The sequence below is a fragment of the Lepisosteus oculatus genome, chromosome 4 (genome assembly GCF_040954835.1).
Source record: "Lepisosteus oculatus isolate fLepOcu1 chromosome 4, fLepOcu1.hap2, whole genome shotgun sequence".
Classification (NCBI taxonomy): Eukaryota; Metazoa; Chordata; class Actinopteri; order Semionotiformes; family Lepisosteidae; genus Lepisosteus; species Lepisosteus oculatus.
In genome coordinates, this window is record NC_090699.1 from 23899169 (window position 1) to 23927135 (window position 27967).

Here is a 27967-nt window from a genome sequence, read left to right on the forward strand (position 1 = left end):
TCCCCATCAAATAACCTTGTAAAACAACATGGTTAGAACTTACAAGACAAGCTCTTTAGAATTTATTATAATTCTATCATCTTTTAACAAAACAGCACTTACAGAAATATTTACACATCAGCGATTTAAAACACCCTCCCTTTTAAGTTACTGAAATTGTTACCCATGACTTACTAGAGTAACTGCAGCTAGTGCTTTCTTAAGCAAACACTCTGAAGTCTGCTAGAATAACTCATTAAGAGGTGAAAACCTTTTCAGCATTTATGCTTAAAATTCTTAGGGAACAGCTTTTTCCAACCAAAAAAAACCCCACCAAAATATTTAATATAGCACTTTTCGCACATAGTAAAGGAGTGTTCCCCATTTGTCTTTAATTAAACAAGAAAAGCTGAGATCCAAAGCTGGAAGAATCCTATGCATTATAAAATGAGTAAGAAACCAGTTACAGCACAAGGGATCTATCAGAAAACATTATCCTTGTTGGCGAAGATCACTGGTCTCAGCACTCCTGAGGACAAACGGCTACAGGAATCAAGTCTGTTTTCAAGTTACTTCTTGCATTGAGAAACAAAAAGGAAGGTTATCAATAAGTGATGCTCATGATTCCCTTGGTGACCATATTTAAGAAAATATAGTTCTTTGAACTTAAAACATTGGGGTTTGATGTTCAAGTATCTGTTAAGAATTTTAAAAGACTGGGTCTTACTCCAGCCTGTTTCTGAAGAAGACATTTTTCATATTTACAGTTGACTCAGTCTCAGAACAACGGAAACCATTAAAATCAACATGTCCTGAGAGGTCCAAGAATGGAAATGAACTTAATACACACAATACATCATGTAAGACTGAGTTTTAAAGATAAAGAAACAAACCTAAACACAGGGATCATGTAAAGAATGCTGAGAAACAGCCATCTGACATTGTACACAAGTTTATGCCACACAACTCTGTTGAACAGCCAATAGTTACAGAATAAATGTACATATGCAGAGCAACGCAAAAATCTTAAGACACCTCTTACGTCTCACCCATAACATTGATATCAATATGTAAGTTAATCTGTTTCTTTCAAAACATACATATTTGCATACACTTAAACAAGTTCACTATATGCTGAATATCAGCAGGGAATAGATGTCAAGTGAGCCATTCAGACATGTCTGAGACAAGCATGCTATTTTAAAGAATGCATGAAGCTTTCTAGGTCATATTCAGCATCATATTGTTGTTGATCCCAGAGCTCTCCAAGGCTATCAAGCACCGACTTCATAGATGCTTTTCCCGAAGAACCTGACGACTCTCCCTTTTCGGTCTTATCCTGGACAAAAACAAAAAAGGGTTAAATGCTCAGTGCTCCTGCTGTGCAAATTAAGTCCTGAAAAATATTTCTAGGAATCTGTTTGCTTAGGAAAATTATTGCTCTAACCCTCGTGAGGGAGAATGTGAATGAATCCAAATACCGCAGGTGTACTTACAGGTTTGTGACAGCATGACATGGTGTTCAAAACTCAGTCTAAGCTATATCCTTATACATGTAGTACTATTCTACAGTTCGGCACAATTTGTACTTGAATATTTACTGTTACCAAGATTATGATCACATGGTCAGGGTCAGCCTTGATTAAGTCTCCTCGAAGTATCATTCAGAGCTCAAAATGGACTAGCCAGAGTGTGCAGATGCATGTGTGTGGGAGTGTATGAAAGGGATTTCTTTTTTTCTACACAAACACAAGCAAATGAAACAAAACAAGCAGATAAATTAAACATACCGATTGACGTGTTGAATGAACAAACAGACACGCAACACAGATGCAGAGCAGAAGGCAGCAGAATACAGTAATAAAATGCAGTGGGTTGTATTTACAGAAGGGTATGCATACTTCTAGAGTGATAGCTGTCATATGTGTGAAACTGATGTCTCTAATGTGGGCAGCAGAAATAAAGAAAGAAAGAATTAAGAAATATTAAAAGAAAGGGACAAGAAAAGTAGCTACAATTAAAATTGCAAAAATCAATGTATGTATAAAGTAACTTGGCTAATGTATGAGTATTAAATATTTTCCAAGGGCGTGCCTGTGTTTGTATGCGGCATAGGTTATTGGCAATTTCAGGGATTTGAGGACAATAAGATAAGAGAAGGGGTGTTTTTCCCCCAGAGGTAGATATCCTGTTAATAAAATCTAACCAAGGTGAGGTGGCAAGTTGTTCTCTACTTTTACAGCGAAGGAGAACTGTCTTCTGGACAATAGTTAAGGCGATGAGCACACGACTGGCGTTTTTATTTAACTGAATCAATCTTTTTAAGATCTCCAAGTACAGGGATGCAGCATCCCAAAATAAATGTTGAGGTGATGAGTGGGATTTCTAAATCAAGCACCTTGTCCAGAGTGAAGAGATTAAGCAGCTGGTCTGTGCCCATGCTCTGCAGGCTGGCATTCTCCTGGCTGATCACGGTGTTGGCGATGCTCATCTTGAATTTCTGCAGCCCCATTATCTTCTCCTCAAGTGTACCTCTGGTAATGAGCCTGTACACATTAACAACACGTTTCTGGAAAGAAGAGGGGAAAAAAAAGCAGATCGTCATAATTTAAGAAGGATAGGTACAGTGTTGCTGATCACTGTAGTTGCCTTTAATATTTCACAGCAGCGCAAACAAATGTTTCCTTCTGGACTGTGACAATAAGAACAAGGAATATACCAAGCTCATGATTACAAACAGCTGGCAGGATATTTTTCCAGTACCTGCCCTATCCTGTGGGCTCGATCCATGGCCTGCAGATCTCTCATAGGGTTCCAGTCATGCTCCACAAACACCACAGTGTCAGCTCCGGTCAGATTCAAGCCCAGTCCGCCAACATGAGTGGTAAGCAAAAGCACATCTATTGATGGGTCGTTGTTAAATCTAAAGAAGCAGATTGAGAAAACAAATATTTGGAAACAAAACCAAGGTGTAAAAAAAACAAAAACAAACATTCAGCTACTTCTGAGATAAGCCTGGATTGCGTGCAATCTTAAATGTTTAACTTTTTTCATCATCATCAAAAAAAAAAGGTAGGTAAAGTCCTATAAAGAATTGACATTTACACAGAAATGCCATCATAGCTGCACATTAGTAACAAACTTAATTACACGCAAGGTCAAGTTTCTTAAGCTGGCATTAACCGAGATCACTCAGTTTTGCTCATCAGCCTACCGGGAGACGATAGAATGCCTCTGTCCAGCCGGCACACTGCCATCCAGCCTCAGATAGGTGACAGAGGACATCTGTGGCTTGAGAAGGTCATGTTCTACAATGTCCAGCATGCTCTTGAGTTGGCAGAATATGAGAACTCTGTGCTGAGCAACAACAGCCTCTGTCCCTCCTTCGGCTGAGCCTCCATTTCCTAGACCGCAGTCCAGCAGCAGCTGTAAAGAAATTCAAAAGTCAGAAAAGCGGTGCTCAAAATAAATTAAGAAAACATTCAACGTGTTCAATTTTTAAATCACCGGTAACTTAAAAAAAAACGCTCACAAAAAATTACTTGGTGCACACAGGCATGCAAACATCAGCATCAAGCAGCTATTGCCGCCTCTTTTGTTCTCAACCTTCATGAATTTAAGATGTCAAAAACTAGAAACCTCTTTCATGCATACACAAGATTAAATACTTTTTTTTCTACGCAAAAGGCCTAGCAGTTGATTGATGAAGAAACTTTCCTCAATAAATCACACCGACTTCATTAAACAAATGCAAAGTGTCTCTGCTGCAGCACTTCATACTTGCAGATTCTCTCTCTCTCCTGGATATTCCATTTTGTGACGCAGAAAACCCAAAAGGGCTTGTAAGGGAAGAGATGAGGTTTCTAAAGAAGTTTTTCTTGGCAAGAGTCACGAAAGCTTTTATACAGTTCCGATTTGTGCAATTCTCTCCCCAAAATCCTCTCGACACATTACGAATGCTAGTTTTCTGCTTTGTTTTGGCTGTCGATTCATATATAAAAAGGATGACGTGGCTCTCTGCAGTGCCAACAGCCGTGAGAGTCCTGATGAATATAATGCGCTGTGTACAGTTCAAGGCACACAGAGAAGCGCTGATCCACCACCCACCTGCTTGAGCGCAGAGAGCTTTGGTGCATGCTGAATATCTCTGAGGTTGGAGTGCTGGGCAGACAGCTGTTCAATAATGCGCCTGTATTCAGGGTGTAGGGGAGTTAGGACCAGTGCAGGGTGGTTGCATAGTTTTCGTAAGTACTGCAAAGCCTGTGAAGAAAGGAGAGGTAATGAAATTGCTTCTAAGCACATAAATACATATTGAAATAAAGCACAAATTTTAGCCCCCCTCCACACACATACACAAATTCTCTAGATGACATCTTCAAAAGCACGGGGATGTGAAGACTGAATTATTTCCCAAGGAGACGTCAGTCACTGAAGCAGCTTCTAACCATTGACATTCAGCTGTAACTTATAGTAGCTCTTAACTTGTGGCACAGAAGCATACTGCTATTTACTACCCCGCCGATGTCAATAATACCTCACACAAAAGAAGCAGACATGCCCAAAACAAGTAGGTTTTGGAATTTCTGGAAGGAATTAGGGGATTTACAATTTGAATTTATGATGACCTACTCAGTTTACTGGATTTAGACATTTTTGTTTTATCTAAGCTCAGAGTAACTTGGATTCAGGACTTGAATGAAAGTCCTAAAATACTGACATTGTCAGGAGATCAGAGCTCCTACCAGCAATTGCAAAGTTTGTGTATATGTCGGAAGAAATGATTTTCTTGGAATTGGGATTTTTTATTTTTTATTTTTTTTTTTTTAATAGTGTCATATTTAAAGCTAATTCCCTTATGGAAAGTTGAAAAGAATTACTGGATACAATTCAACAAAGAATTACCATTACAACACCACAGCTTTACAGACTTACAGCTTTACAGAGAAAATCCATGCAATTATTTTTTACTTTAAGTGGAAACTCCATTTCCCCATATTAAGAACTGGAACAGTTTAAAAATAGCAAAGCAACATTTTCCTCTAGAGAAAATGCAGTCAGGCCATATGATCTGCTCTATACTACTTTAGAACATTAGATGATAGAGAGTAGCTTAGAAAGTCCTAATGAGTTTGCGTTCTATATGATGAAGTAATAATCAAGGTAAGGAAACCATTTTTAGTTTTTACAAATTGTGCCAATTAGTGCACAGTGACCTCTTTTGTACTTGAGCAAGTCTATCTGGTCTAAAACAAAAACTTTTCAATATTTTATATATACAAAAAACATTTCTCATTCTAGTGCGAAATTTAACCTTTTCAGACAATTTAGTTGGTGATTCTGTATTACATAATAAGCACTGTATGAAATAATCAAGCATTACAGGCTGATGCTGGGAGAATCATATTTGTAGGTCTCGCCACAACCCCATCCATTGAAACATCCTCTCCCTCTAAATGATGAGAGGGTTTGACTTAGATTGCTAAAGAAAGGATTTTGTACACCACTGTTAAGACACATTTTTACATTATACACAAGAGGACAATCCCTCCCAAATGTAAGTCTAGCCTTCATGTGTCAATGAAGCACAGTAATTACTGTAAAGCATACAGTGGCAAAATGAACCTTGATTGCAATACATATATGAAATTCTTTAAAAAAGTAGTTCCCTGCCGTCAGACTCGTATTGTCAAAGAAATGAAGTTTAATGAATGGATGATGCATGTCTGATAAACACAGAAAATAACTCAAATAAGGCACAAACCTGTGACTCCCAGTAATGCTACAAACTACAGCCATAAGGATTTAATTTAATCTGGAAATATTCAGAACGGCAAAAATGAACAGCACTTACTTGGAACACATGTCCTGTAGCTTTAAGCTTTGGCTTGTCATTTTCCTCCTGTAGCGAAGTTGTAGATATTGTGTCCTCAACACTGACCTTAGCACGAGATTTGGCAAAGTCTTCATAAAGCTGAACCTTCAGACATACAGAGGCAAAAAATATAATAAGCCAAAAGGGATTTCACAAGACTGTCTGGGAAAACACTGTGGTTCCATGACAAGTTCACACGGCTGATTTTTTTTTACCATTTGTAGTCTTAAGACACTCTGAAAAAAGATTCTATTTGTAATGCTACTGGCATGTCCTGAAATACATTAAGTCACTTTTGGTTTTATTACACACCAAAAAAAGAAAAGAAAATCACAATGGGTTTTAAGTGATGTATTGGCTTATTGAAAGGAACGAATGAGAGGTAGATTTTTTTTTTTTCATGGAAACATACCACGAGAATGATGTAATGACTGATACTGACACAGTGTGCTGGAACTCAGCCCTAGACACCAAGCGCACAAACCGGCCTGTGTGAAAACTGGTAGGGAATCCCTACACTAGAGAAGGGAAGCTGAAGGAATGGCTGATGAGGGCATTAATAAGCACACTCTGAGGCCAGACACTATTCTTCAGGCACCCTCAAGAGCTTGGAAAGTGGCCAATACAGAGTTACCAGGGGCTGAAGTTTTAATGATGTCGGCAGCACATTCATAGTACAAGAGGAGAAGCTGCCAGTGGTTATGCAATCTACAGCTTATGACCTCCATGAAATTTACCACTGCACCATTACCTGAGAAAAGGTCAGGATTACAAAACATTAAAATTTCTCTAGCTTTATATAAAGATCTAAAATGCGATAACAGACATCACTCTTTACCAAGAAATCATAATGCCTCCTCGTTTATAAAATAGAGGTTGGAAACACTGAGCAACAGGCAGTTACAGATTTGACTGTTAGTGGAATTTTGAATTTATATTCATAGGAACTAGCTAGTATGGACACACACACACACACTTTGAGTATATATGATATACATATCAAAAACATTAACATTACTATTTCAACAACTGGAAAAGGTATTATTTGGCAATCACCAAAACCGGATTTTAAATATGATTTGCAAATAATCCGAGAAATTCATCACTAATTAACTTGTACCCCTAAAATCCATACAATATATCCATATTTCTACATAACTCTGGTTTAAAAAACTAGTGTGACACTGGTTCCTGTCCGGCACTGAAGCAGTGGCGTCTTGAAGAAAGAATATGGCTGTGAAAGTCTGCCACCCTGTGTAATCGGCTTCAATCCTGAAACAAACCTGCAGTGGGCTGAGATTGCAGTAATAATCCTGAATAATCTTGGGTGGAAGATCCTGAAGGACGTCTTCCTTCATTCTTCTCAGAAGAAAAGGCAAGACTTGGCGATGCAGAGCCTCCATAGCAAGGACACCTGACAGAAGAACAGAAGAAAAGTTACCTCTGTGAGGAGGCCATTCGGCCCATCTAGCCTCTTTGGCAGTGAATCCAGGGATCTCATCAGGTGGCATCTTGGTAATTTATTCCACACTCCCACCTTCATGGCACTAAACTGTGCTTTGCACACGACATGCAGTCGAACCCCGTATTTGCATTTTCCCCGCCATATATTTCGTTCTCCTTCCAGTCCCAACCAAAACTACGCCTCCTCAGCTGTTGGCCGTCTGCCATTACTGTTTCAGCGTTTGTGCTTTTTTTTTTACTTGAATGTGTTTTAAAGCCAAACTTGGAAAGGAAGACAAAAAGAAGACCATTTGCCTCAAGGAAAAAGTACCTATATTACGAGAGGTGGATTCTCACGTGTGAACGAGGGTTGAATTAGTGAAGCGTCTGAATATCTGGATTTCTACACTAAACACTATTGTGAAGAATCTTACACAAAGGATGTGTAGTGTTGAACGTTTTGTGATCAAATATGTCTATATCACCTTTTCCCGCAATTTGCACTCCCCCCACCCCGAGAACCTTGAAAAGTGTAAATAAGGGGCTCGACTGTATTGCCTTACTAGTCTCACACACAAATGCAACGCATAATAGTGGCAATGGTGCTTTAAACGAGGTATTGCACCTCCTTACAGTTAACCTGAGACACAAAGGGGAAACCAGCCGAGATCATTTCCAAGCAATCAACTGCCATGACCAACTGTATGGTTGGGTCTGCAGAGCTTACCCGCCTCCTGCTCCCGGGAGGAGCTCTTGGCGTCCCTGCTCGCCAATATGGGCTTCCCATAACGAGCTGCAAACTGGCGCTCAGTGCCCAGGAATCCTGGCATCAGGAAGTCAAACAGCGACCAGAGTTCCAATACATTATTCTAAGGGAAATTAAGAATTGAAGAGATTTGAAACTTAGTTCGCTTAAATGCTTTACTGGTAGAAGAGACACTTAGGATAAGACAGAACAAAAAAATAACTCAGATCTCATCTTGAGCGATTATCCAGTACAAGTTGAGTTGTTTTGATCTTGCCATTTTCAACATACAGAACAAAAGAAATGTCAAATGCATTTAAATTCCTCCTCCTTTGTTGATTTTGTTTTGCCTTAAATCTTAGTCTTGGGAGCACGGCCAACTTTGCTGCAGGTACCTGCTCCTCAGAAAGCTCTTAATAATTAGCAACACAACGGCATAAATCTATTACAAGTCTTCACACGGCAAAGTGTCTTCTTCAACCATTTACAAAAAGCATAACTAAAAATTGTTAAAACCAATCTTCAAAGTCTAAAAGGATTAAAATATTTTTTTCTGTTGATCGAATACCCATTTTATTTCACAATGTAGTATAGTATCAGCTGGCACATCTGAAAACAGTTAAACTTTCACACAACCCTGTATACTACCAAATAACATCACATGGCTGAATTCTCTTCTGTTCAAAACTGGCTTTTGTTTGCTATATTCCACACACACAGTCACAAGCACTTCTCAAAGATGGTTCTGGATGTTTAATGCAGTATATCACAGCCAACTCTAGCAGACATTTGCACATTTGGTGTGCAGCTGTAGTTACCTGGATTGGTGTTCCAGAAAGAATAATTCTGTAGTTGGCCGCTAACTGTTTTACTGCTTTTGAGAGCTTGGTCTTTCCATTCTTGATGACATGGCCTTCATCAAGAATACAGTAATTGAATTTTATATTCCTGAGCAAAGAAAAAAAAGGACAGTTTTAGTTTTGCATGAAGGATGCCATAACAGTAACTGCTACTGTGAAAAATGAATACCTGAGGCAAGAGACAGTAGAACAGATTGTACCTAAAAAAGTCAATATCATTCCGTACAACATCGTACGAGGCTACCACAAGGTTGTGCTTTTTCACTTGGTGCTGTAACCTGAAACGGAAAACAAATTCAATTTTTATTTGGCTGCCCCAAAACAAATGACATACTGGTTAATAACGACTATCTTTCTTTGCGATATCAGCTGCACTACATGAAAGTATAAAGGTTATCCTTGTAAAATGACCAAGTTTAAAACAAGTGATGCAAGTGAGCAAAATATTACTAGAAAAGACGGCTATTGACAGCCACCTTTCAAGAAAACTGCCTGAGTTAAAGGAATCTCCCAAGGCAAGTGACAACCTTTGACTTCCACAGAAATCTAACAGGATTTCCCTTTCCTGAATCAGTCAAATGGTGATATTTATATATGGAGAAGTTGTACTAAGAAAAACACAGAAAAAAAAAACGGAAATAAAGAGAAACTTGGGGATATGCTCGTCTTTGTTGGGAGAGCAAATGTGTAGTACTCACCTTGCCCTCTCAGTGGGAGGTCCTGTATAGTGCAAAGGGTTGAGATACTCTTTGGCACAGAATTTGCCCACTTCATCCACCCAGTGTCCTGTCAGTGTTGGAGGACAAACCACTAGAGAAGGCAGAGGTGCACAGTCTGCTGCTTTGGACTTTGCATATTCCTGAGCCCTGCAAAATGAAAACCTTGCTGTAAAAAAAATATTAGGAGCTGCGACCATCACAGGTACACATACATATGGGTAAAAAAAAATGCTTATGAGGCTTGGTTACCTGAGATAATGGTCTCCAGCCAGTATACAAATGGACTGCAAGGTTTTTCCCAAACCCATGTCATCACACAAAATACCATGCAGTTTGTATTTGTTTAAGAAAGACAACCAATTCACACCATCCTAGAGAAGAAAAGAACTTAATTAATGCACACCTAAGACTGTAAAGAGGAGTAAACCAGCTACCTGACAGTTCTATAACACTACCTCAACTTTCAATCATCTCCTAAAGGCATTTTCTACATCTGTTAGAAATATGGGTGAGTGCCAGAAAAAAAGCGAAGTAGATGCCAGTTTTTAACTCAGCTTTTATACTGAAAACGATCCTTAAAAAGCATGTGAACCATCAGGTCTACAGAGAAGTTTCAAGAAATTAAAATGGAGGTGTTGAGGCTAAGTGCTAAAAGTGATTAAAAAACACTGCAGTTTAGAACTGGTTTTAGAACCGATTTCAATTCTAAAATGTAAGGCTTATCTGCTGATTATCACAATATTTGAATAATAATAATAATAATACAGCAAGTTACAGAGTCGTCTCTAGGTCATAAACATGGTCAGGAGACGGAAGCTCTCCAAATGAATTGGAAAGTGACCAACATGCCACTCAAAAGCCCCAAAAACAAGAACATAACATAATTCTGTAGTGACACTGGTTTTAAAATAGAATATTTAAAAGCAAATGGCAATCAATGTCAATGCTCAGTTCTTAACAGTTGCTTCAGGAGCCCTTTTAATCTGGTTTTCATCATGATAAAAAAGGTTGTTGTTAATACATGAAAACATGTAGCTGCAAATATAAAAAACTCACCTGCTGGTATTTTCTAAGTTCTGCTTTAATCGGAACAGGGATCTTGTAATTTTCCAGTTTCCTTCCATCCAAAAGCTGTTCAAGGAAGTGACGTTCCCTGGCTTTCTGTTTGATCAACTCATCAGACATATTTGGGGGATCTTGAATGCCAGCCTGAATAAGCAGGTACAGAAATGTCAATATACTATAGTCGACTTAAATAGAATTCTGAAGAGAGAAAAGTCCCTTTTTACAGGACAGAAGCTTTAACACTCGTGTTTGGTCCTGTTAATCAAACAGCCACACAATAAATGTCAAATCACTTTCTTGCACAGTAATACTTGGGGAAAAAAGAGCTCCATGGTTTAATAATCCTATTTTCATGGTGTTCAGAGTTTTGAGCTGTGTCGGCATACAGGCTGCATAAGGAACAAATAGATCTTAATTCCATGTTGAAAAGAAAAAAACAAAATGCACAACATTCTGACTGTTCAGCCTTCTCAGGACATTGTATATTTCATGCTCCTGTTTCTCTTCAGCATAGAACTGATCTGTTTGTAACCAGATTTCAGATGTTTAGCTAATGGTGTGAAGACATGATGGATACATCTACAAATATACATATGAAAAAGAAAAAAAAAGGATTACAGAACAACGAAAACACTTCTAGCTGATTTGGTCTTGATTTTTCCATTTTTCTCTGTCTGCGATGAAAGCTGTATTATGAAACTAAATCCACAAGGCAGAAAGAATACAAATTGAGAGTGGCCTAGAATTAATTTTAATGGAGAATAATACATCTTCAAGATCATACAATTGACTTTCATGGTTCTGGTTGATTAACACCCTCTATCAAAGGCTGACTGTGGTCTTCTGTCTTTTCACAACAGAAGTGTGACATGAGTCATTCGGATATCCCCATAGAAAATATACTTTCTGCTTCCTGCTGTGCAGCTCTTTTGTTACGTCTGAAATCGTACTGGCACTTAATTTATAAAGCACTTCAACAATGCATTGTGATGATCTTGTATGTGATAGCTTATGAAAGATGGAAAAAAACACAAGATGCAAATGAGCTGAACCTGATCAAGCACTATATTAACTGAATTTCTCTTAATATACATTTTTTCATGTATCCGTTTCTCAATACACATGTTCAATGAAAATAATTAGGAAAAACATTTTCTTTGTAAATATGAGAACAACAAGATAAGTGACCTACAAGACTACAATATACATACAGTATTTTAAAATATTTGGTGCATTTTAAATTGTTTCTGTATAGAATAACCCTGTTTCCTATTTACATGCAAATACCAAAATACATTCAAACTAGAAATAGACTCACAGCTCAAACAGGGAACATAAGATGTAACTAACCATATTGACTGTCAAATGCAACTCTTACATCTTTTAACCACAACAATGAAAGAGAAATAATATTTAGGCTATACCACAGTTATCTGTACACTCCTCTGCAGTACAATGTAATGGATTCTGAGAAACAAAAGAATATTTTGTAGTTTTCATTTGTAATATCACCTACTGGGTACTAACATCAATGAACACTGGACTCTGAAATGAGTGTCAAGCACAGATGTGATGAGATTAAGTATTGTAATAGTGCCATCTCCTGGAAGACTATGGCAAAACATTTTAACATTTGAATAAAGGTTACAATCACATTAACGAAATAATGAACAATTTCACAGACAAGTAGGTAGCTGCGTCAGAATGCGTAGGTTGCAAAGGAACAAGTAAAGGTTTTTTCCATGCTGAAGAGACACTGGAAGAAAGCTCCACAGCCAGAACATTGTGTTTTTCTTCTCTTTCAGCATGGAATAAACCTTTACTTGTTCCAATATAACAAGCCTACTATTAAAGAAGATACTGCTGAGTATTTTTTTTAAAGAAAGTTATTTTTAACTAAAAACCTCAGTATAGCAAAAGGCTAATCCAGCAACGTGCACCACAAAGGAGTTAACTTGTCCTATTTTAAAGTGCTCCACAAAACAAGTGTAACTATGTCAATAATCAAGGACTACATGATAACGGCTGCTCGGTAGTGAAAAATCACTTCTGAAGATGTTAAAATTAGTCCAACATCAGAAGGGGAAATGTTTGAAGATGATGGCTTGGACAGACTGGAATAAGCCTATGGATCTTGAACCCAACTTGGAATCAACCAGCAGTGATGAACAGGCTGAACGTGCTGCCAGAAAACAAGAGCCACTAAAGACAGTACAGTGCTATGCCGCTTAGAACCATTCCTGGGTTCAATATCAGCATTGACTGTATTGTGATTTTACTATCTATTGGTAGTATAAATGGTAATAGTACAATAGTACAAACATCTTTGAATGAAAAAAAGATGTATATCCTAGTCAATGAGAAACTTTCTTAACACATTGTCATAAATAAAAGGACAAAAACATTTTTCATATATAAACTAACATAAGATGCAAACAGTGGGTTGGTGAGCATAATGTTTCTAGCTATATTCTGTGCCAGATTGCTTAGTTAAATCTCACCTCCAGTGGCAAAAGTCTGATGAGTGTGGCAAAGCACTGAGTGGCCATGAAACGCACGCTGTCACACTGGTCACTCATCCTGCCCAGCACGGGCACCACCAGCAGCACGATGTACGCCACAATCTCCACGTCCAGCTGCTCCATCACACCTGGCAGGGTCATAGCTAAGAAATGACTCCATCAATTATTGCACACCGCTTTTCATCAGGACACAGGCCACATATAGGGCTCTCTCTTAAGAGCATGACTAAAACAAAGAAGGCTTGCTTGAAATAAGCACTGATCTTGCAATGCCTTTTTTACTGAGCACACCCTTCAACCAGTTTTTACTACACCCATTTGAATTAGTCAGAAACCGATCCAGATTGACTTATCTCAGCACTCCTCCATACAGCAGAAAATATTACTGAAGCAATCTAAGCAAAGTCCTTGATGTTGCTGTTCCTCAGGATTTGAACCTGTAACCTTCCATTTACAGGTCCAGAGAGCCTAAACCACTACACCACACTACTGCCTTTCAAATATTTCTTTACACAGCTTTGGTTTCGAGTCTAATAATTGTGCAGAACATCTGAAAAAGCATTTTAGGAGTTTTTCAGAAGGTATTGGAAACAATATTCAGGGTATTTAAGGTAAAGCACTTTAGCAGACAGCTTGACTTTACTGGATTGAAGGATACAGGCCATTGCTTCAATTGCTCCTTCTTGCTTGGTATTGTCATCGATTGCCCCCAGCCAAGGAAGAACCCTCTCCAGAAAGATGTTCATTGTTTCCATAGTAGCGATTTTGCTCAAAACTCCCACACATCGTGCTGCCATGTGCCTGACTGCAGTGTAGGGGTGCTGCAAGCACATGCAGAGATGAGGCAAGTGCTGCAGAAGCTACAAGACAAAAAGGGAAAATAAATGTGAGCACGAACCCACAGTAAGCTCCACTAACAAGCCTCGAAATTATTCACTATCACTTCTGCCCCCAACATCCCACAGTAACTATTCCAAGCATATCAAATTCTTCCGGGGTTATGGTTCAGGTAAAAGATGGACTGATTTCAGTCTGCCTGTAGTATTTCAGGTAAAGAAAGTTTTAAATCAAACTACTTCCATATAACAGAAGGAGGGTTAAATGTCGGTCTATCTCACCAAAGGAATAAGCTCAGAGGCCATAGAGCCTGCTGCGATTTCCAGAACCTGTAGTGAATTAACTAGCTCCTGAGCAGCTCCATCACCTTTCTCTAACAGCAGCCTTACATCTGTAGAAAACAGAGACACATGTAAGCCTTGAGCAGCTTTATAAAAAGTATAACGTATATAAAACTTCATGCAACAGTATTTATATTATTCACAAATTTAATTTAACAGTATTTATATATATTAGAATATGAAAGTTATTATTGCTTTGTAATACACTACATTAAATGTCATTTTTCATAAATACAATATTTGGATCTCAAGAAGATTATAGAATGAATACACTTTTCATCTTTCAAATGATTAGACAGTGCTAAATAAAACAGGAAAGCATACCAGGATTGTTCACATCAATAGTAGTCCTTAAAAGTCCAACCATTGAATCCCAGAGATATGGGAGCCCATTAGTCAACTCTGGGCCAAAATGCTTTGCAATAATCGTAAGGGCAAATTCAGCTCCTCTTCTCTGCACAAGGCATGGCTTTTTACTCTAAAAAAGATGAAAAGTCAGTCAACCTCAATGGAATCATTTCCATTTTCGTAAATCCCTTGCCAAGATATGAGACAACCAAACACATCTAAAGACTATCAAGTCCTTTCAAGAATGTGCTTCTACATTTCATTAATGCTCGTAAGTAAAAATGCGACTCGATGCCCTTTCCATACCAATCAGATTTAATAACACGGCATATACCAACTTGCACATATGCATGGAAAAGTCTTCAAAAGACAACAATCCTTCCCGTTGAACTGGGGTTTGAAAAATAAAAAACACTGCAATACTCTGCATGTGTGTGAAAGGAGTAATTAAAGTAATGGGCTTAATCATCACTTAAATGCTGGTTTCAGAAGGCATAAATGGTTATATACATCCTACTAGTAACAGGCACCTCAGACAGTTAATAAATTTAAAAAAGAAAATGGTTTGACAATTCAATAACCTCATTGCTGATTTTTTAGTGGCGTTGAACAAGGAGCTACACCTGTGCAAAAAAAATGGCCTCACCTCATCCACCTCAGCAGGGACAGCACTGCCCGGAGGTAGGTCAGTCGCTGGGCTTTTCATGGATTTAGGAGTAGGACCTCTCCTGCTAGTAATAGCAAAAGCTTCTTTTTGGTGCCGATACAAAGTTATGATCCCTTTAGTCTTGTTGACAGAGTGGTGCATGCCATCTTTTTCAGAACTAACCCCTTTGAAAATAAAAATGCACACAATTTTCAGCAGGTTTCCTTTGGATAAACCGAATGGTGATTAAAACGCATCATGGTGCTGACAGCAGCAAACACTGTTTTCCTCCATGCTGTACATGCTCAAGGCAATTGCTATTCTTTGACCTATCACGTAATCTAGGTTATAAAACAAGGAAATGACAGAGAAAATAAACCTCACATTCCTGCCGATTACCAACAGACCGCAACAAGCCGAGAGCCCGACCTCTGGTGCTCCAGTATGCAGACGTGGCAGCAACAGAACATGGTGGGAACAGAAAATCTGCACCACCGACTTAGGAACAGGACGCTTTTTATGATGCACATTCCTGATACACGACATTGCTCACAGAGGGTTTTGCCATCTGCTGGCATACAGCACAAATGTTCAGAGATTTATCCATCTTCAATTATAAGCAGATTCATGAGAAAATCTAAACCAAACCACCCTAATGTGTGAGAGGAAAGCCCTGAAGTATAGTAACCTCAATGTAAAGACAAGTGATAAGTACTTACTGCAAAGATGTTACAGCAGGAAGTGTTCTACGTTGCTTTTTTTTTTTAATACATTTGTTCACTGTTCTTATCACCTCTACTTCATAGCTGAGTCAGTGAATTATCAGAAAGTAAACAGAATGGTAACGAAATACAAATGCAGCATCCTAACATGATGTGCACTTTCCTTTTCCTACTGAGTATCAAGTAAGCAAATATCCTGTCAATTCCCTGACTCCCTCTCCATCTGCATAGCTCAGTTTGTCCAAACAGCTGAGACTCCAAGCGCCATACAGGCCACCATCACTACCAAGACCACTTCCTGGTCCCTCCCTGCTTCCTAATGCCCAGTGTTAATCCACAGTTTGATGACAGGTTATAAAAGCTTAAAAAACTCTACTGCAATGCCATAATTATCAGCTCCTCTTCTATTTTACATAATTCAACACTGAAAACCCCATCGGATAGTAAAGAAATGGAGAAGGTCGTTTTAATCTGGGAAAAGAAGTAGGGGAATTTTCCATTTCTTAGACCCCAAAGGAAACGTCCAAGAAAAATACACATAAACAACATAAGCATGATGGATAAAGCCATAAAGCACTTTCACAAAAACCATCTTTTCTCCTCATCATCACTTCACGCCTGAAGACCCGAGGTGAATGTTCTGGGGGATGCCATACCTTTGGAGTGCTCCTGGATGATGGGCACAGACACGGGGCAGGCAGCGGAAGGGGTGAGCAGGGGATCCACGCACACAGAGCTGCAGAGGTTCTTGATGATCTTGGGGTTGGGGCAGGGCGTCCGGTGGATGCACTGCTGCAGCAGTTTGGCGATGAAGGTGGCAGCGTAGCTCTGTACGAGGGTGTTCTCCTCTTTTTTTGCCGCCTCCATCAGAGGCTTGATCACGGGATTCAGCTTGTCTGGCAGCAGCAGGAGGTTGACGATGGCACAGGCGGTGAACATGTGAACCCGCAGGTGGAGGACTTGCCACTCTTGGTTAGTCTCCGTCACAGTCATCTGAACTTGCTGCCTTTTGCTGTCCAGCTGCTGGCAGGATTTAGACTTCAGGTTTAGAGCCGCTGTGGACTCATTAAAGATGGTAGTGACCTGTTCCAAACAAAAGCAGTAGAACCAGGTTCTTGAAGAAAAGCAAAGGGACTTCGACGTGTAAACCATTTGATTTGATGACAACAGGACATAAATACCACAAAAACAAACCTACAAAATTCTACAGCACATCTAAGCTCCCCATTCAATTTCATGGCTAATATTGCGTGGTCTAGAACTGTGCATCTAAGTCTACCTTCAATAACTTGTACTTAAAAGACTGAGAATAATTTATAATTTATGCACATCCAACAGATGCCATCACAAATGTTAACATTTTAATTTCAGATTTTAAAATTACTGTTGCAATCCCTACGTCAGGCTATTAGGTACATAACGAACAGCACATAGCACTGCTCCCTGTTGGGTGCAGTTGGGCAGCCTCTTGAAAGATTGTTAACCTGGACACCTGATGAGCAGTTTCATTATGAACAGCAGAGAACTGTTTTAACACTAATAACACTACGCCACTGAACTTTGATTAATGCAATGGCACGACCATAAAAAAAAAAAGTTGTTTGGGCACCTCTGACCTCATCTTGCAGCACGTACCAGCTCATTAGCTTGATCTATTGTAAACACACTGCAGTTGACTCTGTCCCTGACGTCAATTTGTGCATCAGATAGTAAAGTGATCAGCTGCTTGCACTCATTCTGCATTCGGGTAAAAGGAATGGCAATCTCATCGTAATACAGATGCTCCGACAGAATGGCAAGCAGCCGAGGTTGCACCGCACTGGAGACAGTCTTACAGTCCTGTGAGCAAAAAAAAAGATAAGAAGTTCTAATCAATCTGAAAATGATGCGTTTGAGTAAAACCCACATTGGTGGTGTGCAGGAAACAAGCATACAACTTAGTCAGCTGCTTCAACAAATTTTAAAATACACGCTATAGAAATGTATTCAATGCCACATACTAGTTTTCTCCAGGGTATGTAGCCAGTTTCATTTCAGCTACGATAAAAACCTGTATTTTCAGTTGTAATAAACTAAAGCAATTTCGAAAGACAAGTTCAACTATGCTCCAGAAACACAAGTCAAGTTTTAGGTCAGGCCTCAGGTTGCAAAACCTATCACTTTAGACTTCAGTTAACCATTAAGGTAGCTGTCTAACATCCGACACATTTCATACAAGATCTGTTTGATGAGGTCAGGTATCACACTAGCCATCCACTCACCTTCTGCAGTGCTGCCCACTCACACAGCACTAGGGCCACAGCAATCCTCTGCAGCGCAGACTTGGAGTTCAGATGGAAAAGCAGCAGCTGAGCCAGTGACTCAGCCGGCCTTATTTCCTGGCTTGTTGAATTAACCCCGGGGTCACATATACATTGACACAGTGCTCCGAGCAACCTGCAAAATGCAGAACATACATTAGATGCTACACACATCTTGTCTAACTAACAATTTGGAAAAACAAGTTGAAAATTCTCATGTCAGCAGTGAATGTTTAACAGAACCTTTTGTTAAATGTTAAAACAGAATTTTAACGTTAATTTAATGAGATGATTACAGATGAATATACAGATTACACTGAACTGATTCTGAAAAGACAAATCAAATGTTTCGTTTCGCACCAATAACAGCATGTTCAGGACCCTGTGGTTTTGCGATTTGCCATTTTATTAAAGTCAAGTCGTTTCAGTTAATTCCAAGAGAAGGCAATTAATAAAAAACACAATTGTAAATACAAAATGCTTCCAAAATCAAAAACCATAAAACTTTGTATTAACAGGCAGTCATCATGCATGGGTAACGTATTAAAAAAATAAGTTTTCTTTTTAACACAAAAATGGCATTGAACTAGGTATAATGCACAACACTAAACCACCCCTCAAGTAAAAACAAAACTACCACCCACTTTGCTGCCATCATGCGGGCACGCATGACCACATAATCTCTAGTGGCCAGGTCCTCTGTCACTGTGTCAGCCCCAGCTATGTACTCCTGGATCGTCTCTTTCACCTGACTGGGTCCCTGCCGTGCTTTTAAGCCAGTCTTTTCCTATTCCGCAAAAAACAACAATCCTTTGGTAAAAAAAAAAAAAGATTTCATTCTGGAATCCATATGGCAGGCAGTGAAGTTTCGTCTTTACCTTGGATCTGGCTTTGACTTCCAACAGCATGTTGAGATCAATTGGCATGTGAGAAGGCTGCATCATTAAACACAGCCAGGCTCCCATCCATGGGCAGCTGGCTGCTACAACATACTGCTGTGGAGCCTGTCGTATTAACTCAGTCCACACCTGAAGAACCAAGCAAAGGTTTAATACATAAATACACCTATGCATCCTACAGACTTAAGAAAAGGCAATCATGTAGTTTTGTTTTATTCTAGAAACCACAGGCATGTCCATGTGTGCCAAACTCTTTTAAAAAAATACTGTGTTACTCTACATCATGAGCTTTCTTTTGAACAATTTAGCAAATAAAATCCTTCTTGAAATGAACATAAGCACAGGACAGCTGGCCTGAAAACAAAAATAAACAGCAGTCTGTGCTTCATAACTTTGAAGGCACACCTTCTGAAGAGCATTTTATTAACATACCTTTTGAATGAGGTCCAGGATCTCCTGGTTGCTTTCCAGTATGCAGGACTGGAAGATGTGCCTGAGCATGTCCTGGAGTATTGGGGTGAGCCACACAGCACAGCTCTGAAACCAACAGGTCTTTGTTACACCCCAAGAACACTGTTTTCAGGTATTTGAGCAAACGTCTTTCGCTCTTGATCCAAACAAAAAGCACTTACTTGATCTTCTTTTGACAGGAGAGTGAACAAGGTTTCCAACGCGGCTCTGCGGACAGATGATATAGTATGCCGCAGGAACGGCCAGACACGAGGGACTAGAACTGTGAGCGACTGCTGAATACTGCAAAGAAGAAAGTCGGTCAAGTTCAATATCAGCGACAAAGATATCAACACTGATGTTATGAACACCCACACTAATGTTATAAAAAAAAAAGGATAAATTTGTTTCCTTGCGCTGCGATTGTCAAATGTTCACCTACGACTGTGCTAATACAGGAAGTATGGGGCCTTACCTGCACTGGCGGACCTGAGGGTACGTAAGCAGTGAAGACAGCAGAGTCATTATGCTGTTGGTGGAGGCCGTCAGGTCATCCAGCTCAAGAAGAGCATCCCACAGCGTGTTGACGATGAAGGGCACCTTCAACATAGTTCATGTCAGTTAAGCATTCAATGTATTTTTTTGGTTTAATTCTCAAAATGCATTCCTCCTCAACCAAACATATTGTTTCAAACCTGGAGCAACGAACCTTAGAGGGCAGAAGCTGAACCAGACCGTCCACAACTGGGATGAGAGCTGCTGCAGCGACAGCCCTGACATCGTCATCCAGGTCCTGCAGGCCCTCTGTGATGGCAGGCAGCACTTTGGGTAACAGGGCTCCAATCATATCCTGGAATAGGAGCACGCAAGACAGGCAAAGCTAGCTTCAGGCTATTTCAAATAAGTAAAGCACATGTAAGTCTGTTATAAAACACAAAACAAAATCATTGGATTTAAGGAGACAAAGCTAAAGGATTTTCATTTAATGTCAAATGTGTACAAACCACTGATGGCAGTGACAGAAAACACAGCCTAAATGATTGTGTAATAAGTGACTGGTACTGTACTTGCAGTCTCAAAAACTATACTGAATTAAGGTATGTTTGCTGTGAAGCACACACCAGACAAGACATTAGCAATATTATCCCACTCCCTAATATTTAATCTCTAAAAGATATTAAGGATATAAACTATATATGTAGTACAGCTTTAACAAATACATTGACACCTAGTAGTTGAAAGGCTATGTATAAAGCAACTCAGTCAGACTGGGTAAATAAAGCAAAAAAGGCATATTGCTTCTCAGCTTTTTTCTGTTTACCTCTAAATGCCAATTGGCTGCTTTAGAAACAGGAAGGTCCAATAAAAATGAAATTGACAGGGAAGAATTTGTTATTTGAGCTTAAAGATACAATAAACCCCAAGCTGCCCAACTGAAGGCCTCCAGTTGTGTGAACAGAGCTAACAACTATGCGCTTACCTGTCGAACAGCCAAGGCATACTTTATACCAAGAAGCCCGCCATGTCTCACTTCCCACTGATCCTCTGTCAGCAGCTTCAAGAGAACATCCACTGTTCTCTCCACCCCAAGTTCATTCATGTGCTTCAGAGCTACTCCTAAAGTCTGGGCACAGGTCTCTCGTACTGGCGCCACCACCTTTTATTGTGGGGGAGGAAAAAAAATATCCAGGATCAGCTTTATAACCAAACAACTACACTTGGTATAACTTTGTTCCTAGAATAATGTAACAACTTGCAATACACGGATACCCTTGCTTCTTTGTGAAACAGATGAATGAGATCCTCAGATGCATTAGATACCAATAATCAAAGTAATGTTTAAAGACATTAAGACAAGACATAAAAACAACAACTTACAATCGATCTAAATACAGCTAAACCTTACCTCATCAGAGATAAAATCTCCAAATCTGTCGAGTGCAAAGACACAAAGCAGCCTAATAACAAGATCTTCTAACCACTCCTGATGCTGCCGAGTCATCTGGGGAGGAAAGAGGAGATAGGTTATGTAGAGAAAAAATTGAATTTTTTCTTTCTTGCATTGACACATTCCAGAGATACAGTTAACATCAGGTTATTTGATGTTATTTGAAGCACAATTTACCACAGATATCTAGTGCTCATCTGACCTGGACAAAATTTAATCCCCCTTTTGAAAGCTTTATCCTCAAGTCTAACTGGTGAATATGCAGAAACTATGAAAATCGCTATTCAAGGGCCACCATCAGCAATTGTGTGGTATTTGTCAGGACTGAATCATGGGTTTCAGCAACAACGTATGAAATTACCAATAAAATGACAAAACTGATAGGTAACTTTAAATATCAGGATAACTTTACCTCCTCTAGAGTGCTGTCAACCAGTTTTCCACCACCAGTACCATGACATTTAAGTATCTCCCTGAGACCTGTTCCTGCACCATGACGAATCTAAAAATAATAACAACAGTACTAGAAAAAAAAAGCCAAGAGATTCCCATAGATTCAGGGCTAAAAAGGCAAATACAAATTTAGCTGCAGGCTTTCACATACTAAAAGACAATTTGCAAGATAGTACACAGACCAATTAAATGATATACATTGCATCTAATTAACGCTTTAGTAAATTCTTTAAGAAACATGTAAGGTGATGAAATCCTTACCTCCCACGATGGATTAAATAGATCATTACAAAGTTCATCACAAAAGCTCTCCAATGGCCACTCATTAATCTGTGGTGAAGAAAAATGGTTCAGTTACAATCTTCAAATAATTTAAGTTAACTCCAATTACTTCAGTACTAGCTAAACTACTAATCTAGATATTAATTTGAAGTCTGATCAAAACCATTAACACTGTCTTTTGTTGACAATTTTAGAAGGCATATTTAAATGACAGCATAAAAGGCAATATATTTTACAGTGTGACACACCTCATCAAACAGGTTTGAGTTATCGGGAACATTATCTATTAAGACTTTGATGTCTGTTGCTGGTTGCTCAATAACAACATTCGTTGTTTTCCTTCTTTTCTCCTCAGGCTCTCCATCAAAGCTGTCATTACTGCAACAATACAAAGCAGATAGCAAATTAAAGATCAGAATTGCTAGCAGTTGTTGCTTGCAAGGTTATGGCCTTTGTCAGTTTTTAAAAAATGCTAACCAATTAAAAAATAAAGGCTAAGCCACTGTAACTAAACCATGAAATCTGAATGTCATAAAAAAGGACTGTGTGCATGCATGCAAAAAACTCCTACAACTTTCATTGCCATGACACTTTCTGCTCCAGAACCCCAAGACTTGTCATCTAGAAAAGCTCATTACGATATTCAGTAGTTCTACCCTGTGAACAACCTCAGGAGAGGATCCTATCATATCTGCCTTCTACATAAATTGATATTGGTTATTCAAACTGCCCATCTCAACTTCACCCACTCAAATCATGCAGTAGGTTTACGTTACATTCAATTTGTAGTAAAATATACCTTTTCTCATTAGGTTCTACATCTCTGGATCTCTGCTTGGCAACCAGTTTTGCCATTCTCTTTGCTTTGTTCTTCTGTCTGTTGCTCATTCCTGGCCGAAATTCAGAGTCGATTAATTCAGCTGCCTGCATAGTCTGAAAACAGAACATATTTTTAGAAAACCAGCACAAGCTGAGCTTTTTTCAAAACGCACTGGCTTTTCGTCATGTGCAAAATTATACGTACATGATACGCACAAAACTTAGACAAAGTGAGTGCAAGAGAAGACCAAAAATATTTAAAGAGCACTTTAAAAACAAAAAGACATCCATTTGTTTCACAGATCTCTGGATATGCTTGTACATTTCAAAGAATGTGCATTTCTACATTAATCATTAAAAAGGAGCAGAATCTCCAAGAAAGATGGTGAAAGCAAACCTACTGCATGATTCCGTGGGGCAAGGCTACTAGAGGCTTTTCCTCCAGGGAGTTTATTTCCTGCAGGCCCTGAGGATGGAGTGTAATCCAGGTCTTCATCGTTGAACAGCTCTTCCGTGTCCATGCCAATGGCTGCTCCCATGTCGAGTCCAAGCTTCTTCTGCAGCAGCTTCCTCTGTCGAGCAAGCCTCTCCTTGGGATCAACCTCGCCTGCTTCAAATTAAAGGAAGTTAATTTTTTTTTTGGTACTTTAAAACCAACATTATTCACTGCTGTATTTTCCTCCCTTCTGGGATCAAAGACAACAGCAGTTTTTTTAAGGCTAGTACTTCAATCTTCGAATTATATAGATTGAGAAATTTCCAGGATATTCCACATAACAGCTATTCTGAAAATACTGTTCTATCATAAATGATTCATTCAGTGTCATAAACTAATATTTATTAATGCACTACAGAAAATGTTGTTCATCTAATAACCGGGATAAAAATGAAATTTTCAAAGTTACTGTACATCAGGCACAGAAAAAAGGTATACAAGACTAACGTTCTGTGAGGCTCGGTAATTTAAATGTAGTCACTCAACAAACAACCACTTTATGGTGATAAACTATTTTACCTACTGGATTTTGATTACAGTCATCATGCACAGGAGACTTCACTAATCGCAAAATTAATACTACCGAGTTACATGGAATGAAATTGTATAGAATTCACAACTAGATTACCCGATTTGTCATCCTGGACTTCAAACTCTGCACCAGCAGATCCCAGTAGGGATGCTCCATGTTTCAGCAGGCGGGAGATGTCAAACCTGCAGAAGCTCAGTCGGTCTGATGACGTTTCTTCCATGGAAAAGTCGGAGCAAGACTCTAGATCAGACAGAAGTGACAATCCTGTCACTTCTGAATTCAGATGGCAATGGCCGAAGCTATCCAGAACAAAACCACTCAACCTGACAGGCTTCAACACCAGAATAATAAATCTCATAATACATGATGCAAACCTACAAGCCAAGTTCTAATCTTCTTCAACCCCACTTCCACCAAAAACATGCTAAAAAACAAAGGTGCACATAGACATGAGCTGGTTAAAAAAAACAGTTCAGAGCTTAGCAGAACAGCTTTCTCATGATCTGAAAACTACAATTATACTTAAATCCAGAAAACCCAACACAAAAACCCTCTAATCTACTCCATTTCATGTCTTCCTCACAAATACACTTCGCTAAACACCAATTTACCTGCCTGTTACAAAACTCAACACTGGCACATACTGAGCAGGACTCCTGAGCAGTCAGTAAGAGAAGACAAGTGATAGATGCACATTATACCTTCCTTGGGCTTCGCAGGTGGATTCCACTCAGGCACATTTTTCACAATGGCTTCTACCGCTTGGCCTGCTGCGATGCGTGTGTCCCAGTTAGGACTTCGTAAATACGTTAAAACCTTCAGAGTTCACAAAAGATAAATGCATTATATGATACGGGGTCACAGAAAACTATTTACATTGGTTTTTAAAAACAGGAGAAAAAATGCTTCAAGTCCCAGTGCTTGAGCTATTTATAGACTGGTACTCAAATGGGACTTTTGAGTTAAATTAACTGCTACAAGGCTGGAGGCTCACATCAGCCATAAAGTCATACTCCTGAGTGCAGTGCAGTCAAAAACGAACCTTCACTTGATTTTCCTGTGATCAGGAACTACATGCAGTAGGTCACCAGACTTACTTTAGATAAGAGGTTATTCAGCTCGTGTGGGTGAAGCTTCACCACATCTCCCAGCTGCTGTGCCGCTGCTTTCCTTGTCACTGGGGTCGTCCCAGTGTCCAACAAAATGAACAGACGGTCAAGCCTGAAAGCAAAAGCAACAGCAAAAGATGTGGGCATTAGTGCACATTCTCATCAGGAATTGCTTGCATACTTCCAAGAAAACCTGAATTCATGAAGATCTCGTCAACATTAAGGAATCATAATCTATTCTAATAAGACACTACTACAGATGCTACGTTCTGGAATGTTACAGTATGTTTTTGCAACATTCATTTGTTTAACAAAAGATATTTCTTTTGTAATCAACATGCTAAGCCAGCAAAATGCACTGTAGCTCTTTAAAGGTGGCATGGAGAAAGTAAATTCTGCCTTCTTTTATTTGCATGTTACCAAAAATATGAGGATTATCAGTACTGCCTTTAAACAAAACTAAAATGCTAGAAACGTATTCAGTATCTTCAGTGGGTGAAAAAATGACAAAGAGAAATTAATTTGCTCATGCATTTATAGCTGATAACTTGCAGGCTAGCGGTAGTACTGTCACCACCTGATAACGACAGTTTCTGCCAGACCTCTCAATGCCAGTCAACTTCGTTTCACGAGTATTACCGACATGATAACTAGAGACAACACTTAACATTTTATTCATGGTTGCCATTATTTCAGTTTGCCATAACTTAGAAAACTGCCACAAGGCTAAATATTTTTGGTCTTCCCAAGGACTTCAGCACAAAGTAGATAATCAATGAGCAAAGTTTTAACATCGCACATAAAATTAATGCGCACTTTTAAAACCATCCGGTGACACCAGGAAATGCTTTGATAAACAAGATACTATATACAAAAGAATCTTTAATCACTAGGCAGTCCTTTTATTATTAGAATTTTTTGCAGCTCCTTTTGTTACCTGCAATTTCACCACACCTAAAATGCCGCATGTCTGTTTTATTCTGTGTAACGGACCGGATTGATACAGTGTATTTCACTAACTTAAAGCACGTTTTTAAAATATATCCCCATACAACCAACCCGTACAAATGGGGGAAAAAAAAACTTTCTGAATCAACCATCCACTGTGCCAAGTACACAATAAGCGAATAATGAAAATGAAAAACATAATAAAAGAAAACATCTAGCGCAGAAATACAAACAATTCCCCACATTGGACTAAAAAAAAGTTACTGTCAAACAGAAGCATTTACTGTACATTTAAATTAAAAGTTAGATACTATTTCATTTCCGTATTCGTCTCAGGGGTAGAGAACCTAGGATATAAATAGGTCATGAACGCCTTAATTTTCCTTTAAATCGAAATATCGCTTCGTTCATAAAGATATAAACTCGTTCTTTCAAATGTGAAATTGTGGTTTATTAATCAGCGCAAAAAATATAATGACTGACATTTGTTAAGAACGTGTTACACGATCTCCCCCCCCTCTTATTCAGCATGTACTGTGTGCAGCTTTGAGCCACAGCCACGCATGGGGTTTCTGTGCAGCCAGTAGAGCAACAGGCATTATCATCTGCTTTGGACTGGAGATTTACGTATATAAATAGCAAAGATTAAGATTTATGTTCGGACAATATCGCATGTGTCCCTCTACAGACACTTTTAACTGCAACATTGATAATGATAATTAAGCGCTCCCATTTGACTTCTTGATTTGACAAACGAAATCAGCGACCTATCATTTCCTGTGATCTCCTAAACTCCATAATTAATACTATGCATGGTCTAGTGAATAAACACTTTATCTGTAACACTAGCAAACACCCGCTGTGTAACGCAAATTGTGTAATTTATAGCAAAGCAGCTAATTTGAAGGCAAAAGAAAACATATATGGTGTTTTCATTGTCTACAGCGATTGGCTGACTACAGATGTAACACAACCTATAAAAGGGGTATGTTTATAGGCTTTAAAGCGTCTGAAACTGCCCTTGTCCTACCGGCGTTTAATTACTCACAATAAAATCGAAATTACTGTACTTGTAACAAGACTGGAGTCGAGCTGGGCCTGACGACAAGAGCATTCTATTGTTACTCAATTTATAAAATGTAAAACAATCCCACCTTGATACGGCCATGTTGGTGAATTAAGAGCAAAGCTGTAATCTTGCGTGGTCTGTCTACCCACAAAAATAAACCATCTATTTCCTATTGCCTTGGTTTTCTAATCTCAAAAGATCCGGTGGCTTCGGAGAGGCCCAGCTCTTTCGCTCACCATCCAAAGCCAGACTGACGAAAGGGTGCTTTTAATTCATAGCTTCATAAAAGCTCCCCCGTTTAACCAGATTGCCTCGCACTATAACGTAACGCCTTACAATACATTTATATTAGTCTTAAAGCTTAGATTATCCCGCTGAACTGCATCCGGAAAGGTATTTTATTCGAATAAGGAATAAACAATAATTTTGTTGTTCACTAAAGAGAACCCAGGAGTCTGGTTTTATATGAGGAGCCATCTTGCATTTATTCCTTCCTCCATGGTAGCCGGAGCGTGATTGGTTACATGAACTACGGATGGCCAATCACAGGGCACGTTTTACAG

At 39.0% G+C, this 27967-nt stretch overlaps 1 protein-coding gene across 2 annotated transcripts; it reads right to left on the reverse strand.

Annotated features, from left to right (window-relative positions):
- Positions 1-32: 32 nt before the first annotated feature.
- Positions 33-27888, reverse strand: btaf1 (BTAF1 RNA polymerase II, B-TFIID transcription factor-associated). Of its 2 annotated transcripts, none has more exons than XM_015347009.2 (38): positions 27490-27888; positions 25376-25499; positions 24980-25094; positions 24375-24518; positions 23652-23857; positions 23231-23364; positions 22680-22809; positions 22411-22479; positions 22109-22198; positions 21655-21750; positions 21229-21405; positions 20458-20598; positions 20224-20348; positions 19931-20051; positions 19731-19835; positions 19278-19427; positions 19044-19186; positions 18361-18535; positions 17735-17938; positions 16756-17182; positions 15378-15562; positions 14708-14861; positions 14324-14433; positions 13864-14065; positions 13185-13333; positions 10675-10827; positions 9868-9989; positions 9598-9765; positions 9100-9177; positions 8858-8987; positions 8022-8163; positions 7135-7265; positions 5831-5956; positions 4087-4239; positions 3194-3405; positions 2743-2902; positions 2378-2548; positions 33-1318 (listed from the first exon to the last, which is right to left on the reverse strand). In XM_015347009.2, the coding sequence occupies exons 1-38, from the start codon at positions 27501-27503 to the stop codon at positions 1175-1177; spliced, it is 5580 nt and encodes a 1859-aa protein (XP_015202495.1). In that variant the 5' UTR covers positions 27504-27888; the 3' UTR covers positions 33-1174. The 2 variants fall into 2 exon arrangements, with proteins under 2 accessions (XP_015202495.1, XP_015202494.1); XM_015347008.2 differs by having other exon boundaries at positions 23652-23860.
- Positions 27889-27967: the final 79 nt, after the last annotated feature.

Coding starts and splice junctions, on each gene's coding strand:
- btaf1 (XM_015347008.2), bottom strand. Junction 14,862..15,377: donor TCCCTGCTGAGGTGGATGAG/GTGAGGCCATTT, acceptor CATCTTTTTTAG/AGTAAAAAGCCATGCCTTGT. Junction 14,434..14,707: donor TATTGATGTGAACAATCCTG/GTATGCTTTCCT, acceptor TGTTTTCTACAG/ATGTAAGGCTGCTGTTAGAG.